This window comes from Arvicanthis niloticus, chromosome 26 (genome assembly GCF_011762505.2).
Source record: "Arvicanthis niloticus isolate mArvNil1 chromosome 26, mArvNil1.pat.X, whole genome shotgun sequence".
Lineage (NCBI taxonomy): Eukaryota > Metazoa > Chordata > Mammalia > Rodentia > Muridae > Arvicanthis > Arvicanthis niloticus.
In genome coordinates, this window is record NC_133434.1 from 24104128 (window position 1) to 24122817 (window position 18690).

At 37.3% G+C, this 18690-nt stretch overlaps 1 protein-coding gene across 3 annotated transcripts in view; it reads right to left on the reverse strand.

Moving 5' to 3' along the window:
- Positions 1–18690, reverse strand: part of Atm (ATM serine/threonine kinase) — a 104608-nt gene that overhangs the window by 56956 nt on the left and 28962 nt on the right. For 2 of the 3 annotated variants that reach the window (XM_076925224.1, XM_076925225.1), the window contains 15 exons: positions 18563–18688; positions 17517–17606; positions 15205–15391; positions 14306–14505; positions 12333–12415; positions 12085–12240; positions 10773–10848; positions 10513–10643; positions 8703–8823; positions 7394–7567; positions 5996–6165; positions 4067–4313; positions 3282–3397; positions 1724–1850; positions 724–923 (listed from right to left, as the gene is read on the reverse strand). In XM_076925224.1, coding sequence (XP_076781339.1) covers positions 724–923; positions 1724–1850; positions 3282–3397; positions 4067–4313; positions 5996–6165; positions 7394–7567; positions 8703–8823; positions 10513–10643; positions 10773–10848; positions 12085–12240; positions 12333–12415; positions 14306–14505; positions 15205–15391; positions 17517–17606; positions 18563–18688 — 2204 coding nt within the window. Of the gene's footprint in view, positions 1–723; positions 924–1723; positions 1851–3281; positions 3398–4066; positions 4314–5995; positions 6166–7393; positions 7568–8702; positions 8824–10512; positions 10644–10772; positions 10849–12084; positions 12241–12332; positions 12416–14305; positions 14506–15204; positions 15392–17516; positions 17607–18562; positions 18689–18690 lie in introns of those variants that run through there. The other variant, XM_076925226.1, reaches the window with a different exon arrangement.

Below are 18690 nucleotides of genomic sequence, written 5' to 3' on the forward strand. Positions count from 1 at the left end.
ATTTTTCATAATTGAATAATTATTAAAATGCTCACTCTACCCAAAGCATTCTATGTAATTTCTAAAGATACTAATGACTCCTTAGAGAACTAAAATAAAGCCGAGCAGTGGTGGCACACGCCTTTAATCCCAGCACTTGGGAGGCAGAGGCAGGCGGATTTCTGAGTTGAGGCCAGCCTGGTCTACAGAGTGAGTTCCAGGACAGCCAGGGCTACACAGAGGAACCCTGTCTCGAAAAAACAAACAAACAAAAAAACAAAACAAAACAAAACAAAACAAAAGCCAAAAGAACTAAAATAAATGAGTTAATAAACAAACAAATAAATAAAAATCCTAAGACTCAACTAGAACGCACACATAAATCTCACCTAGCCAAAGCAACCTGAGTATAAAGAACACAGCATGTAAGCGTGTAATGGTCTTTTTGACCACTATACTGGAATGGGATCAGCATGAAAATGTCCACACCAATCAGTGAGACAGCACTTGAGTGTTCACCTACATCCCAGGCTGTGGGAGGCAGACAGGGATCCGGGAGTAGGCTGGCTGGCTAGACAGACCAGCTGTACTGGTGTGCTCTGGTCCCATCAAGACCATGACTCAAAGAGGGTGAAAAGCAGTTAGGATTCCTGGTGTCAGCTTCAGGACTCCACATGCACTCCTGTCCCCCACACACATGCTTGCACACACAAAAGACTGCTAATGCATACATATATTACTTACCTTTTGTTGATATAGTGAATCAAAGTATAAATAACATCTCGAAGAACAAAGGCCCAAGCTCCTCCCAAGCCACTTTGTATATCTTTCAGTAATAAACTAACAAACAGGTGATATATTTTAAGAACTCTGTGCTTTTTAAAGACATTCTTTGTCTCAGCTGCTTGTTCACAAATGGCCAGAAGTATTTTCTGGTAGGAATCCTAGAAAAGAGGCATACACTAAGAAAAACGATTTTAAAATAAAATATATTTGACAACATGGTTTATACTTTATTAAATGATCATTTAGATATGGGCTTGATATCACATGCAAAATGTTACATTAAAATTATTAGAGTTCATTTCACTTTTTGTTTTTTTGTTTTTTCCAGACATAGTTTCTCTGTGTATCCCTCCCTGGCTATATCGCAACTCACTTTGTAGAACAGACTGGACTTAAACTCACAGAGATCCACTTGCCTCAGCCTCCCCAGTGCTGGGATTAAAGGAGTATGCCACCACGCCCGGCCCTATTTTACTTTTTAAAAAGTTGCCAATTAGTTTTGAGAAAGTAAAGTGAAACTCAATACATTATGATGAAACAGTAAACATGTTCCCTGAGCTAATTATAAAGACAGAATCATAAAATCCTGGCCTAATACGTAATACATATTAGGTAAACACTGACTAAAATACTAAGAAAATACTAAGATACACCTCGTAAATAAAGTACTTTCCTTTCCTTCCCCCCCCCCCCCCCCCCCCGACAGGGTTTCTCTGTGTAGCCCTGGTTGTCCTGGAACTCACTCTGTAGACCAGGCTGGCCTCGAACTCAGAAATCCGCCTGCCTCTACCCCCATAGTGCTGGGATTAAAGACGTGCACAACCACTGCCCGGCTAGTGCTTCTTTTTAAATTAGTCAAGTAAAATTTCATTTTCTCCCCAACCCCAAGATACAGATTTTCTACCTGGAAAGGACTTTTCTTACAAATTATTGTACTAGTAATGCAAAGAATACTTACAGGGATTTTAGAAAGAATTTCTAAAATGCTTTTAAACTTTGTTTTATGACAGTTGCTGATGTAGGCAAATGTTGCCTTAATAACGTGTGATGGGAAATACGGCGGATTAGGTGCAGGATCCAAATCCCTAAAGAAGTAGGAAAAAAGAAATGTAAGTTATTTAAAAAAAAAAAAATCTCCAAAATAGAGATTTAAATAACTCCCAAGTTATAAAACTGGTTTTCCTATACAGAGAAACCCTGTCTCAAAAAAAAAAAAAAAACAAAAAACAAAAAACAAAAAACAAAAACAAAACAAAACAAAACTGGTTTTCTATGGAAAAACTATGTTTTTTGTCTTTTTAAAAAAAAATCATAAACAATAAAACGATTCACAAACATGAATCAGGCATCTTCCCCATGGACTTAATGTCAGATGACTTATTTAACATAATTTGTTTATGTAACCTTTTATGCAGTTAATGGCAGCCCCAGAGTTGGGCCTTAGTAAAACTTGCCTTCAAGTCTCATTTATGACTATTGTGAGACCGACAGTATCTTTTTTTTTTTCTTTTTAGCCCACAAGACACGGGAAACGGGAGAGCGGGACTCGAACCCGCGCACAAAGAGACAGTGCGCCCTCTGCGGGTGGGAGCCTTAAGGGCCGAGCCACCGGCGGTTCGCTAGACCTACAGTATCTTAAGCCAGGCGATGCATTAGAGTAGTAACATCATTTAAAACATAATTATAAAGTCTGAGCACTTTGTCAGTATTACTACTAAGTTATATGCTTAGCATAGTCTGCATATTTAAACTTTTGAGTATTTTCAGCAGGGCAGAGCAGTACACACCTTTAATCCTAACACTAGGGAGGCAGAGGTGGTAGATCTCCTGAGCTTGAGGCCAGCCTGTTCTACAAAGCGAGGTCCAGTACAGCAGTGCTACATAGTGAAACCCTGTCTTGCAGAAACAAAATCCAAACAAGATATTTTGGGGACTGGAGAGATGGCTCAGCAGTTAAGAGCACTGACAGCTTTTCCAGAGGATCCAGGCTCAATTCCTAGCACCCACATGGTGGCCAACAACCGAAACTCTTGTTCCAGGGACGGGGGTGAGGAATGGAGGGGTTCTAATGTACTCTTGTGGCCTCCATAACCACTGTATGCATACATACATGCAGGCAAAACACCCATACATATACAAATAAAATATTTTTACATCTTTTTTAAAATTTGAGAAATTTCAAGTACCTTACAATGGAGTCCCGCCCTCCCATAACCATTATTCATGCACAACCAACTGATTTCACATCTAAATTAAACTAGGCAGCTAGGAATACCACAAAGAAAAGGAGGCAGAGACAGGTAAGGTGTGGAGCCGGAAGAGAGCCCATCATAAAATACATGAAGAAAAACAGTTTCAAAAGGCATCAGGTGGCTCGATGCTGAAGTACCATAGGAAGAGTGAAAAGAGAAGTCAGCTGGGAAGAGGAACTGCAGCAGGAAGGCGGCAGTGAAGGAGGCAGGAAGGGAAGGTCACTCGCCAGCGGCAGCTGGCTCTTTAGCAGGAGATGGACGTACCCTGAGAAAGCACAGAGGGCGGGGCTTTGATTGGCAGCTGACTCAGCTGTGTCATGCAATGTCATAAGCAACTCCACCACAATCTCTGGTAAATTACTAATGAATACTTGATCAATCTGTAAGAACACAAAATTAAAATAGATTAAACACATTTATATCTGTGAGTTTCACAACAGCACAAAGGGTATGTACTGGTCCCTTACTTTGTAACTTAAAAAAATAAAAGATATCCAAGCCCAAGTTCTGCAAAGAAAACCTCACTTCAACCTTTCTATTTTTCAGAATCATTTGAACTGATTTTGGATGTAGCATTAAATTCCTCAAACTGGAAGTTCTCCAGGTAGCAAAGTTCCACAATCTACACTGTTCCTCAATTTGCATTTTATCTTTTGTTTACTAGATCTTTAAAGATCTTAACTATTAAAAAAAAATCATTGTGCCTGGCACTAATCGATCCCTTTAAGTGCCTTGTATACTTTTCAGTATACCTTCTCGGTATACTGAAAGCTAGTACCACCTTCCATCAATAGTCATTAAATGACTCCTCACCAATTTGCTTCTGCTTCAGGTAGCCTCAGGAAGGGCAGAAAGTCTCTAGGATTGCCGCATATATCCAGGATCCCCAATTCTGGGGTTGTATGTGTGAGCTGCCAGCCAAGTCCAGCTTTTATGTGGATGTAGGGATATGAGCTCAAGTTGTCATACTTAAGGCCAATAACCTTAAACTTTAAAGCTTACTTCTTTTGTCAGTACATAACGGTAGACAAACTCTGAAGCCATCATACCTGTTTCCCTAGGAAGTCTTCACCTTTGAGAGTGTCATAGACCATGGTAGCAGTCTCTCTCTGCTGTGATATGCTGCTGTCTCCTGTGCCCTCATAGGCAAAGTAAGGAAGGATGTGTACGAGAATCCTTGGAAAGCAGTCTGTCAGCAGGCTTTTCCAGCACTTTTGAATCTGATTAGCAATGGACTTCACCTCATCAAAATGGCTTCTAATTACCAAATGTGGGATTAAAATCTTGTAACAAGATCTGAAAATGTTACATTTAAAATTCAGGTTATAAAAAATTTTCAAGTAAAATTTTACATCAAAACAATAAAATTCTTTAACGGTCAGGGTTTAAAACAGCAATTTAGGATTTTAAATATTCTTTTTACATTTTTTGATTTTTTGTTTATTTAAAGTTTATGAATATGGTGTTTTGCCTGCATATATGTCTATGTACTGCTCTGCATGCCTGGTGCCTCTGAAGGACAGAAGAGGGCACTGGCTCCCTTGGAACACAAGTTAGAGATAATTGTGAGATATGATATGTGTGCTGGGAATTGAACCTGGGTCCTCTAGAAGATCGGTCAGTGCTCTTAACTGCTGAGCCATTGTTCCAGACCCTAGATCATTAAATACTCTTATTCTCATTTTGTAAGTGGAGAATTAAAGTAAAATATAAATAATCACACTTAAGAAAAGTATAACTTAGCCAGGCAGTGGTGGTGCACGCCTTTAATCCCAGCACTTGGGAGGCAGAGGCAGGCAGATTTCTGAGTTCGAGGCTAGCCTGGTCTACAGAGTGAGTTCCAGGATAGCCAGGGCTACACAGAGAAACACTGTCTCAAAAAACCAGAAAAAAAAAAGTATAACTTTATTCTTCCTCCCCTTTTTCTGAGACTAAGTATCATTCTGTAGCCCAGATTATCCTGGAAAATATTATATAAACCATGCTGACCTCTAAATTGTGGTAATCTTCCTGCCTCTGCCTCTCAAGGTCAGAAATCACAGTAAGCACCACCAGACCCAGCTAAGGAATTTTATTTTTTACACATAATCAACTTATGTAATATTGTAAGATCAAAGGAAAATGCAATTTATAAATTGAAAGAACAAATAGAAGTTACAACAAAAAAGAATTGGTGATAAGGCGATCAAATGTACATCTATCAGAAAATGCTGCTTCTCTCTCTCTTTTTTTTTGTTTTTGTTTTTGGTTTTTTTTTTTTTTTTTTTTTTTTTTTTTTTGGATTACAGGGTCTTCTCTAATTTAAGCTGGCACTGAACCCTCTATGCAGACGGGAATCACTTTGAACTACTGAGCTTCCTGCATCTACTTGCCTTCAGAGTGCTGGGATTACAGTATATTCCACTATGCCTGATTGATGTAGGCAGTGCTACATCTCAGTCCCCACAAAATCAGTTATTTTGCAATAAGCTTTGAAATCTCATAATGTTTAAATGATCTGATATTAAGCAATAGGAAAGAAAAATCAAGCAGGAAATAATTAGCCACTAGTAATTAATCTTTGATTACTTTCCAAAGGGAAGATACTTTGTGCAGACCAAGATGCATGATGTATTCATGGCTTACTCAAAGATACACAACTGATTACTAACAGTGCTATCATTCCTAAATTCAAGTACATCCTTTGACACATTCTCTTTGTTTTTTTTTTTTTTTTGGTTTTTTTTTTTTTTTTTTTTTTTGGTTTTTTGAGACAGGGTTTCTCTGTGTAGCCCTGGCTGTCCTGGAACTCACTCTGTAGACCAGGCTGGCCTCGAACTCAGAAATCCACCTGCCTCTGCCTCCCAAGTGCTGGGATTAAAGGTGTGCACCACCACCGCCCGGCTCCTTTGACACATTCTTAATCTGACTTTTTTCCTGCATGAAGCTTAGGATGTGAAGTGGGAGGAGGGAACTGGTGAAACACTGCTGAAGCCTACCTATAGAAATCCTCAACACTTGTGTAGTTCAATAAAATAAAAGGAAAAGAAGATAAGCTGTAATTGGTATCTTGAATGTTCAGCCATTCCAAAACCAAGTAATCTAGGTGAGAAGCCATGAAGTCTTCTAAACATTTACATCCAAATGATTCAGAGAGTTTCTCTAAAACCTGCAGAAAAGAAAAATATAATGTTTAAGAAATAATTATTTCACTTCTTGTTAATATCTAAAATAGGACTTTAGAGCAGTCACTCGTTTTTCTACCTTGATTTCTTCAACAATAAATGACAGAAGGATAGTAAATGAGAAAATAGAAAATGTATTTAATAACTCTGGCATAGCATCAGCACATAGAAACACAGAATAAACATTAAACAACTAATATTCTAATTTTATACAGCTGACTATATTTCAAAGGAAAGTCTAAGGAAAAAATTATTTTCAGCCCCACATCCACATTTTTAAATATCCCAAAACACACCACTTGTATAATCAGGTAGTATAATAAAATAATTCTTACCAACTCTCATTTTAATACCAATAGGTAAAAGGTGAACTCATTTAAGATCAATTCCCTGCAGACTGACCTACAATAAAGCTCCATGAAACCCAGGCTTGTAAAAAGTTAATTGCCCATCAGTCCATATTCACCACATTAAAGCCTGCAACAGGAACCTGTAAGGGTTCCTAAATAATGAACTTGTAGTGTAAGAACAGGGAAGGCTACCATATTCTACAAAAATGGGATGGTATTGTTGAAACGACTGAGCCCAGGCCTCTTTGCTAAATGTAACCTAAAGGCCACACTGTCCTCAAGTGTTTTCTGGCCTTGTTAAATCCCAATGTGCTGCTCCACAATTGATGAGGCAAAAGCAACCAAATATCTCCAAGTGTTTTCCTCAATAAACACTGTTCCAGAGAATACGGACTGTGTGGAGACAGACCATTCACTATTGTGTATTCTCAGTGAATGCTTTATACAGTGCTCTTAAACTGAACAAGAAGTCACACTGAATACAAATTAACACACCACTTACAGAATTATCAAGTTTGGCTTTGGAGGGGAATATAGCTCAGTAGTAGAGCATTTACTAAGTACAAGGCCTCAACACACACACACACACACACACACACACACACACACACTCTCTCTCTCTCTCTTTCTCTCTCTCTTTCTCTCTCTCTCTCTCTCTCTCTCTCTCTCTCTCTCTCTCTCTCTCTCTCATTCTCTCTCTCCCTCCCTCTCTCTGTCATACACAAACTCTACTCTTCTCTCGGTCTCTGTCTCTGTCTCTCCCACACACACACACAATTAAGCTTGCTTGTAATATTCCAAGTCTAAAAAATTTGTTTCTAAGTGTCAAAAGCCACATACAATGTGACCGTACGCACCATACCTTTTTCACAAGATGAGGTTCTAGTCCATTTTCCTTCACAGACTTGCATAACGCGAACAAAGCCTGTTTTTCACAGATAGGGCTACAGTGCAAGACCACAGCTATCATCATCAATAATACAGATTTTCTATTATAAATCTCATCCAGAAGATCTGGGTTCTGAGAATCACATAGCTTCAAAAAAATCATAAGAATAATAACATAAATATCTTCAAATCATAAATCAACCAAACAAGCTCAAATTCAAGTATTCTCTGACCTCTAAGCAGCCTGCAACTTTGAATCCTACAATAATGAGCTAAGAGAAAAAGACTTGAGAAACAAGCTTTTCTACAGTTAAAAAAAAAAGCTTCCATTTCTTAAGTCTAATGGAAACAATTACCAAAGGGAAAAAAATTTTTAACAAGGTGTTAAATAGTTTACAGAGCAAACAGCAAATGAGAACAAGAAGTATCAAGAGTTCTCCCACTACAGCTGCTGCTCTGAGGACCTTTATTATTAAGACATCTGTACAGTGCATTCTTCTTCAAAAATTATCACCACCTATATTATGAAAACAAACACAAAAGTCTTGCAAATAGAATGACATTCGTTCAGTTTAATGATCAATTATTTTTGAACATTCCCAACAGAGATCCATTTTCATTTTTAATATTTATTTGTATGTATGTGGGCGTTTTGCCTGTGTATGTCTATGTACAGTGCCTGGAGAGATCAGAAAAAGGCACGAGATCCCTAGCAACTGGAGCAAAAGGCAATTGTGAGGTGCCATGTGGGTGCTGGCAATCAAACCCTGGTCCTCTGGGAGAGCAGTCAGTGCTCTTAATGACTGAGCCATCTCTCCAACCCCTTATCTACATTTTTTAACTAGTTGTAATCACTCTACAATCCAACATTATCTCACTCTTTGAATAGCAAGGCCAGAGACACACACCACCACACCCACAGCATTTTTGGTGTGTTTTGGGTTCGTCTTTTTGATTTTAAAGATTTCTTAAACTAAAAAAAAAAAACAAACAAAAAAAAAAACTTTTAAAGCTTACTAATGTATCAAAATCAAAATCTCCATTAAATTGGATTGTCCTCACAGAAACAGTACAGATAAGTTAAAGCAAAAGAAATTGCTATTATTGGACTCATTCTGACCTATACACTTCATTCAGAAAAATTTTATTCAGTCCATACTGCTGACTTAGACCAGCCATATAGTATAAACTATAAATACACTCTCGTCTCCAGTGTGCTAGAGAAATATGACACAGACAGACTACATGTGAGAGGACATAGAAATACACATCACCACAGTTACCAGTTCTCTGACTCCCGCCTCTGCTGTCATGTATGCATTGTTAAAAGATGACTGCTGAAACTTCAAAGGAAGTGCTTTCGGGCTTCGGGAGGAATCGCCTTGTCTCATATCCTGGAATAATCTTTAAAAAAAAAACCCAAAAATTTATTTCAAACCCTACAATATCAAAACAAACCATATTATAGAGCAAACAAACAAACAAACAAAAATCCAACCCTCCCTGAGGTAAGATACCAGGCCTTGGTTTAAAAGACTACTTTAGCAGTTCAGACTGTCTGCTAAATGTTAATCTATAAACCGATGTCTCTTGTAAGAAAAGAAGATTGACGCGGGGCAGTGGTGGCACACGCCTTTAATCCCAGCACTTGGGAGGCAGAGGCAGGTGGATTTCTAAGTTCGAGGCCAGCCTGGTCTACAGAGTGAGTTCCAGGACAGCCAGGGCTACACAGAGAAACCCTGTCTCGAAAAACAAACAAACAAACAAACAAACAAACAACAAAAGAAAAAGAAAAGAAGATTGACAAAGATTTTTGAACTACTGGTCAGATTTGAACATTAAACTCAGGCTGTCAGAAAGATTCATTGTCCTTTTAACAAACATGAATCACAAGAGTCCACAAACTTCTCTGTCAATATGTTCTATTTAGTCACCTCAGAAGTGAGTAGCTTAATGCTTCGATGTTCAGTTTGCACAATATTCTATGTGGAGAAAGGTTATCAGTGCCTCTTACATATAATATCTACATATTTAAGGCAACTCTGCAATAAATTTTGTCTTTGATTTTCTTAGAAATCAAATTTTTACAATTTGTTATTTCTGATTCCTTTATTTTGCTAACTTTTCTTGAAACAGCCCAACATTAAATATCTAACAAATCAGAGATCAAAAAGACCAACAAATCCTACTTACTGACCACTCTTGAATGTTTTGAAATTTAGATTCCCACCCCATGCCACCACTACATTGAGTTATAACACTCAACTACAATCCTCTATAGCCTGAGAGCTTTAACCTCTGTTCAGTAAGGATTTGAACTCCCACACAGAACCACTGGCAATCTCAATGATGCACTACTTTTTTACTTAAACAAATGAGGAATGTGAAGACACCTTGTTCAGGGAAACATGACTGTAATGAATGCAAATTGTGGATTTATTAGTTCTAAAATCATAGACCAGCGGTTCTCAACCTTCTTAATGCTGCAACCCTTTAATACCGTTCCTCATGTTTGTGATGACTCTCAGACATAAAATTGTTTTTGGTGGTACTCCATAGCTGTAATTTTGTTATTGTTATAAACTATAATGTAAATATTTGTTTTCCGCTGGTATTAAAGGGGTCGTGACCCACAGGTTGAGAATCATGTAGATTCAGTATGTGACTACTTAAGACAATATCATTATGTAGACCTTCTTTTATTGGTCACTTAGGTCTAAATAATATGCGGTTTTCAGCTTTGATGTTTTAAAAGCAGCATATAATTTCTTTTCCAAAAACATTTATTTCATCATCAATGAACAACCACTTTATTGACACATAAAGCCATGAGTAGACACATATCACTCAGATCAATGGATTATTAGCTCCATAGCACCAAGCAAGTTACCTCTCAAAGCCAGAGTTTTCACTTGTAAATTGGAGAAAATAATGCTATCTATGCAAAAGAACTGTCAGATTAAAGAAAAAACACAAATTCCAGGCACATCCATGTACTGATTAAGTGTAAATCACGGTTACATCACGGCTGGTAAAGGTGTCACACTGATGTCGGCAGCATTAGGAGAGCTTCATGACAACTTCATTCAGTACCTGTTGATTGACCCTGCAGCCAACATCCGAACTTGATGATGATCATCAGCAAGAAACTGTGGAAATACTTCATTCACAGGAAAGTCTTGTCCCTTTACATTAAGAATCGCCCATTTGGAATATGGATCAGCCTATAGTAAAATAACAATGGAGGTTAAGTACAAAAAAAATTAAGAGAAAAATCTGTGATTAGCATACAGAAATAAAGGAGGCTTTAGCAATCCCGACAAAGAACTTTCTAGTAACATGGAGTAACTCACCTCAAGCAGTGTTTGAAGACACTTTACTAATGCCATTCTTACAGAGAATATACATTTCTTTTCCTTTGTTAAATGCCTGAAATTAGGTAAGATTTTCAATGTAATAATTATGCAAACAAAAGCAAAAACAAAAAGAAAATCAATGGATATTAACATTATCACAAGTTATTTCCAAAATTTTCATTTTAAATTAATTCTTATTATGTGGAAAATTCCAGTATATTTACCTTCCCTAAAATTCAAGCTAAATTAAAAAAAAATCATCTTGATGTACATTATTCCTTTTGTATCTTAGAACTGACACACTTCAAGCACCCATGCTATGGCAAACTAAAGATAAACAGAGTATCTTTTAAAGTTTTAGTAGTTATAGCATAGATTTAGAGAATCTAAATCTAAGTTCCACACTGATTTATTAATCAAACAGAATGAGGCATCTAAGTTACACGCAGGTGATCATCTATAAATATCCAATGTTGGGCCAGTGAGATGACTCAGTGGGTAAAGGCACCCGCTGGTCCTCAGTTCAATCCCTGGAGGAGAAACCTGACTCCCACTAGTTGTTCTGACCTTCCCATGTGCACCATGGCACATGCTCAGGACTTCCCCCACACCATAACTAAAATGTTAAAAAGATGTTTAAAATGTTATTATGAGACTATAGTGACAAAGCCAAATGGTTCATTTGGATCAACAAGAATTCAGTTGGTTTTTAGGATTGTTGCACTTTATATAATGTCTATATCAAGTTATTATGTGATTCAAATTTACAGGGCCACATGCTAAATACTGTAGAAAATAAAGCCTTATAAAAACAATGTAGCTTTTCAGGGAATGGAAGTCATAGCTGGGGAAATGGCTCAACAGAAAAAGGACTTGCCATTCATTAAGTATAGGAACCAGTTTGGATCTCCAGAACTCATGTAAAGTAGATGCAGAAGCATCCATATGTTTAATCTCAAAATGTCTACAGCAAGATGTAAAGCAGCAGCAGAAGAAACTTGTGGACCTGGTAGTCTGGTGTACGCAGCAGCAAACATTACACCTGCTTCCAACAGGTACAAACTAAGGACTGACACCCAGCATTGTTCTTTGACTGCTACAGGAGTGCAGCAACACACGTGTACCCTCGCTCATACAAGAGATCATTCACAAACATACACATTAAGTAGAGGAAGACAGATTATGTATACTATTGTTAAAAGATGCAAAATGTTATGTAAGATAACCAAGAAAAAAAATCACTAATGTACAGAGATTACATCTGAATCCATAGGCAGAAAAGTAACTAGAGAAAGAGACTTATGCCTACCAAAATGCCCCCATCACTGTCAGGAACTGTCCTTGAGCATTCTGTGTGCTCTCTGTGTCCACACTGCCCTGGCCTAGGTTTGCCACTATATGAAGAACATTGCTTAGAATCGCTTTACAGACATCTTGGTCACGTCGATGCAGAGAACATACAAGGCTGTGGTAGAAAAGGTTTAATGTAATAAGGTTACAACAACACTGTCAATTTATAGTTCAAAGTGAGCATAGCATATGGCTTTCATTTCTTACGATAATGGTTGCAGAAGTTCAACAACATCTTCCATTGGCAACAAATGCTCTTTTCCAGGGAGATCCTTCAAAAGCACTAAGTACTAAGGTGGTTTAAAAAAAAAAAAGAAAAGAAAAAGCCAGCTTTACCTACAGATCACCTACTTTTAAAATCATATATAAACAAATTCAAACAGACACATAGCTGTAAATTTCTAAACATAGCATATAATAAAAATATCTTTAAAGTCAAGTATTAGATTTAAAACTCCGCATAACAGCCTTAACTCAAATGGTTAAAAAAATCCTGACCATGTGCCATGGAGAACATATTTTCTCACACTGGAGATATATCAATTACCTGACAAGGAGTAGAAACAATAACCCTCTATTTCTGGAACTCAATAAATGATTATTGCTGTCACCACTGCAGCTAAAAGATAAAGAATCTGAGACTATACTATATCTCTACAGTCCCAGAATAATGCTTGCTATGGTAAGTTCAATGGTAAAAAACTAGTGAATTCTGGAGAGCAAAGATTAATCCTTAAAAGTAAAATATCCTAACCTACCTACTCACCATGGCAAGTTTGTAACTATGTGTTACTGTATACACAAGGAGCTGTGTTATATGTGAACATTATAATGATATTTATAACTAAGCAATCAATTTCTCAGAGGTTTAAGAAATCTTCTAGTGCTGGGCAATGGTGGCGCATGCCTTTAATCCCAGCACTTGGGAGGCAGAGGCAGGTAGATTTCTGAGTTTGAGGCCAGCCTGGTCTACAGAGTGAGTTCCAGGACAGCCAGGGCTACACAGAGAAACCCTGTCTCAAAAAAGCAAAAAACAAAAAAAAGAAGTCTTCTAGTGACAGCAAAAAACCCTAAGAGATATTTCTCATATCTCTCTCGTATCATATAAAGAATGTTAAAAATCCTCTTTAATATGTGAGTCATATATAATGTTACGGAGAATGTAAAAGATTTTAAACGTCAAAACTTTAAGGAAAGTATATAACTCCTCCTACTGGTTGGGGTAAGAGTTTACTAGTGTTCATGAAGAATGAAGCCAAGGGTCAATACAATGAAACCTATTTTCATTAGAGAAGGCCTGTGCAAGTTCAAGACATCCATGACAAGGATTCCATTACATGGTTAGGAACTCACCAGGTATGTCTGCTAGTTTATGAGAACCAAGGATATATAACCTTGAACACACCCAGATGATATTCAACAGGCCAGGAGCTATTTCCAACTGTTTACTGGGAACGAGGTAAGGCAATGTTCCATATGATAAGAACTTAGTTTCATAGAAGGTTACTGAGCGAACAAATTCACTATTTGTTCGTGAAAAGGCAAGCTTTCATTTTGTCTTATAAAGACACAGTAGCTGCAAATTTGCGCAGAGGAAAAAGAAATAAGCCATAAAATTATGAATTAGAACTGAACGTATATAATAGTAGCATTAGTTCAAGGGCCAAAATTCAGACCACAAATTTCATGTTATAAATTACTTTTATGGTCAAGATCTATGTTTTGTTTACTGCTAATTACACTCATAATCTCAGCACTTGGAAGAAAGACTATTTAGTACAGGCAAGCCTGGGCTACACAGGGAGAACCTAGCTCAAGAAGATGTTTCTTGTTCCAGTTTATAATAATTCATAAAAATTACACCAAATAATATTCAAAATAGCCCAAGTTTTAATGCTTCAGCATCTACTTCAATTCTTCTTCTCATAGCATGTTAAAAAAAAAAAAAAAAAAAAAAAAACCTAAGAAATCTAGGCACGACAGCATGACCTCTTTCTCCACATACTCAGCAAGACTGCTTCAGCTAGGTCTGGGAAACACACACACATATGCACAATATATTTTATGACTGGTCTCAGATTTATCTTCCAAAAAATTAATCTCAAGCCTTCAAAGTTACTGTTTCACTCTCACAAATCCAACATGGCAACACCAGACAAACTCAAAAGCTTCTGACTCACCATATGTAGGTGGAGGGGTTTAGTAAGATCGAGTGTGCTAGAATCAAGTAGCATTAACAATTTTCTTCTAATATCAGCTCCTCTAAAAGACACAGGATGGCTCTGAGAGGCAGTTACAGATAGGCATAAGAACCTGAGCATGTCTAAAAGAAGATGATCTTGCTTACACAGGTAGTCGGCACTTAAAGGATTCATAGCACCTAAAAATAAAAGGCACTTATTAACACTAGGAGAGGGGCCCAGGAGACACATACAACCTCAAACATCTTTCCAGCTCTCCACAGTCCAAATAATTTATTCTTTAGTTTCTTCTAAACTGTTTTACATTTAAATTCTTCCATGAAGAATAAAATAAGAAACTAATAAATATGATTTTTAAATCAGAGTAGCTTAGACTGTATAGTAAGGAAGAACATTGAATTTGGCTCTGCAAGTAAGAGCACTTGCACACGGCTGACAAAACTGAATTAGAAACCCAGAGCCCACAGTGCACAGTTGGAGAGAACTGACTCCTAGAACACCGTACTCCAATCTTCCCACGTGTGTGCTCACATTAACATACAAGGACACAGAAAAGAATAAAAACAATATATATATTTTTGAGTGCCTCAGCATGGTGGCACATGCTCTTAATTTCAGATCATGGCAAGCAGAGGCAGATGGATCTTTGTGAATTTATAAGTCAGCCCTGTCTACATAGTAAATTCTAGGACAGGGCTACAGAGCAAAACTCTGTCTCTGGGGGTTGGGTAGGGGTGAGGGGAGGTGATAAAAGTCTTAAATGAATAGACTATACCTACAGGAAATGAAATTATTATTAAAGGTCTTTTCAATGAGGCCCCTTACTGTGCCAAATTAATGTGAAATGGTAAAAGAAACTCAGAGCAGTAAATATTTACCAACAGCATTCTGGTTCTCTCCATAATCATTTGCATCGATCACAGTACTAGTAGGGTAACCACTAAATAGACCAGTGGATGATGAACCCTGGGCCTCCATCAGACTTTCACCACCATCATCATCATCACCATCATCTTTGACTGAATGTACTTCTCCATAATCCAATGGCTTTTTTGTGCCGGATGCCTTTAGAGGGAAGAAACAAAGATGTTTTCAATTTCTTTCAGGAGGATCTTAGTTCACCATTTTGTAGGGAAGTGGATATATAAACTAGAATATGTTTAGACAGTGGGATAATAACAAAACTTTAAAAATAATTTCGTTTACTAAAAAGTAGCAGAGGTCAGGAAGATGGCTCATGGGATAAAAGAACTTGCTGTCAGGCCTGATAACCTGAGTTGAATCCCTGGAGCCCACATACTAGGAAGAGAACAATCTCCAGCAATTGTTCTCTGACTTCCACATGTACACTGTGACACATGTGTACACACATACACACATAGATATAAAATAAATGAATGTAATAAAAACGAAGTCCAGCAGTCATTCTGTATTGTATTTACATATTCAAACACCACTATTTACCCCCCACACAGAACAATGCTTTGCAACATTTAATAAAAATTTTAAAAGTTAGCACTAGAAATTGACAGAAGCATAGAAAAAGTATCATTTATTAGGACTATTATGTAGGACAATAGCAATATCCTATATCCAAATCAAATCCAAAATCCAAATTAAAATTAGAGCTGGGCACAGAGGCATGTGCCTGTATTCTACCGCTTTGGCAAAGGAACCATTTGAGCCTAGTGTTCAAGGCCAGCCTGGGCAACAAAACTAAATCTCACCTTAAAACAAGCAAACAAAACTCTCCCTAAAATTCTCATACATTCCCTTGAAAAAGCAAGTCCCTTTCTGGAACTTCTCTTGATTCCTTCAAGTGCACAAATACAAGGAGACAAAGCAGAAATGCAGGTGCCTCTGTGGCAGAGCTTTTGGCTAGAAGGGGAAAGTAACTTGAAACGTTAAGAGAGAGCAGATGGGTTTGGCAGGGGTATGTGCCCCTAAGCAGACGGCCTGCGAGGCTTAGGAAGGATGACTATCAAAGATACATGGCCAAACTGACAGACAAAAAAAGCAAGAACAGGTAGATTGTTTTGTTTTAAATGTGTTACTCCTTTGGAGATATACATGTACTACTCCCAAAGAATGGAATACCATGACTGCCAAATAGAGCACAGCAGTATGTACCTCATAAACAAGTACAGTAACAAGGAAAAATTATTGTCATGAAATAAAAAACAGTATTTTTTCACCCAGTGAACTACTAAAAGTGGACAGTTAAAAGCAAAAACGTATATATAACCTAAGTCCAATGTCACAGAAGATGAAGTATAAATACCACAGTAAAAACATGCCCCTAGAAGACAAGGTGTTTCCTTTACTTTGGAATTTTTTTTTTAAAGGAATAATTTTTCCTGGTATGGTGGTACATACCTTTAATCCCAGCACTCAGGAAGTGGAAGCAGAGGCAGACATCTGTGAGTTCAGGGCCACCCTGGTCTACATAAGTTCTTGGCTAGCCAAGCTGTACAATGAGAACATGTATTGGAAAATAAATTGAATCTTTCAATTATTTAGTAGGAAACTAAAAGACAACTAAACTACTCTGCCAATTACTGATCTTAAGAAGAAATCACGAAAGAGAGATGGCTCAGAGGTTAAGAACACTGATTGTTCCTCCAGAGGTCTTGAGTTCAATTCCCAGCAACCACATGGTGGCTCAGAACCATCTGTAATGGGATCCTATGCCCTCTTCTGGTGTGTTGGTAGGTAGCTACAGTGTACTCATGTATGTAAAAGAAATAAATAAATCTTAAAAAGAAGAGGAAGAGGAGGAAGAGGAAGAAGTCAAATACATGTCTTCCTTAATGCAATAAGCTTATTAAAGACTACATTTATTTAAAAAAATTCAACATGCTACATACCATGAGATGCCTACCTATTCACTAGGTATTTCAACAAAAATTTTCAACTTAGTACTGGAATATATGTCTGTGAGTAGAGGATTTTTCATGCAAGCCTAACATCCTGAATTTGATCACTGGATCCAAGAACCCATTCCCAGAGTTGTCCTGACTTCCACATACACTGCAGTCACATGCACCTGCTTGCTTGTGCTTGCTCATCTCCCCTCCCCGCCCCTCGCTCTCTCTCTCTCTCTCCCACGACCGCTCGCCCCCCCCCCACACAATTTTATTGCATCTCAGAATCAAAGAAATTTATTAGTGAAAAAAGGAATCATACTTACTAAACTTTTACAAATATCTGCAATGTCATTCATAAGCTTTGATGTTAATAATCGTAGGAAAAAACCAGAGGCAATCTTGTTTGGAGTATGCTGTAATTTGAAAAAAGATACAAACAATGAAAAATAAAACAAATACATAGTTTTTTAATACTGTTTTCTCTACCTTGAATGAAATGGAGATAGGAGTTCATAACTGAGGTCAAGTTATAAGTTAAGATACACTACTATCTTTCTTTATTTTTAAGAACAGGACTTATTAAGTCCATTTCAAGAGAGCAGTAAACTAAAAAGTAACCAGAATATCAACTACAGCCTAACCACTTTTCTTAAGGAAATATAAATGAAGTGAATATCTTTGTGCTTATGCATTATTAAAGTACCAGCTATTGATCCTAAACATAATAAGCAATTAACTGTGAGGTTTATTCTATCATTTCATGCCTTCTACACTTATTTAAATACAGGAATGATACTAGAAAACAGAAGTATATGCTATGAAGATCCAGCTGCTTGTGTACTAGCCTTCAAATACTGTTCTGATGACTGGCAACACTCTAGCCTGGTTTAGTTACCCCAACAGGCAAAATCAAACAAGGTTGACATACAGAGGCACTTTTCTACCGACTGTTACCTAAGATGATATGGGTAAAAGGAAGTAACATTTGTACGAGTGTCATTTGTCTCTTTTGGCATTCTGCAGAATGAGTTCCATCCTGGGATGGTGTTATTTATCTTTGTGGCACTCATCTCTTGTGGTACAGTTGTTATGAAAAAAAAAAATCACATACTTGTTAACAATCAATAAATTAATGAAAGTATGCTCGCAATAAAAGACTTATATGTGTGTATATGTGTGTATGTATACATGTAATGATAAATTAAAGTTATGAAATTGTTTCATGAGAAACCAATATTGTCTGAATGTTCTTCTTTACCATTCAATTTAATTTTAGATCAGCGCATAAATTTATAAATGAACCAAAAACTTAATACCACTAAATAATATGTCCCATGAATAGGCTATACTACTAAAAAGACACTCTTACCTTGGTATGTCTACACAAGCAACTTGTACACAGATGTATCACATTTCTCAATGAACCAATTCTTGATTCCTCATTTGTCTTATTTTTAAACAGAGAGATACTTTCTCCTGCACATTGCATCAGAGACT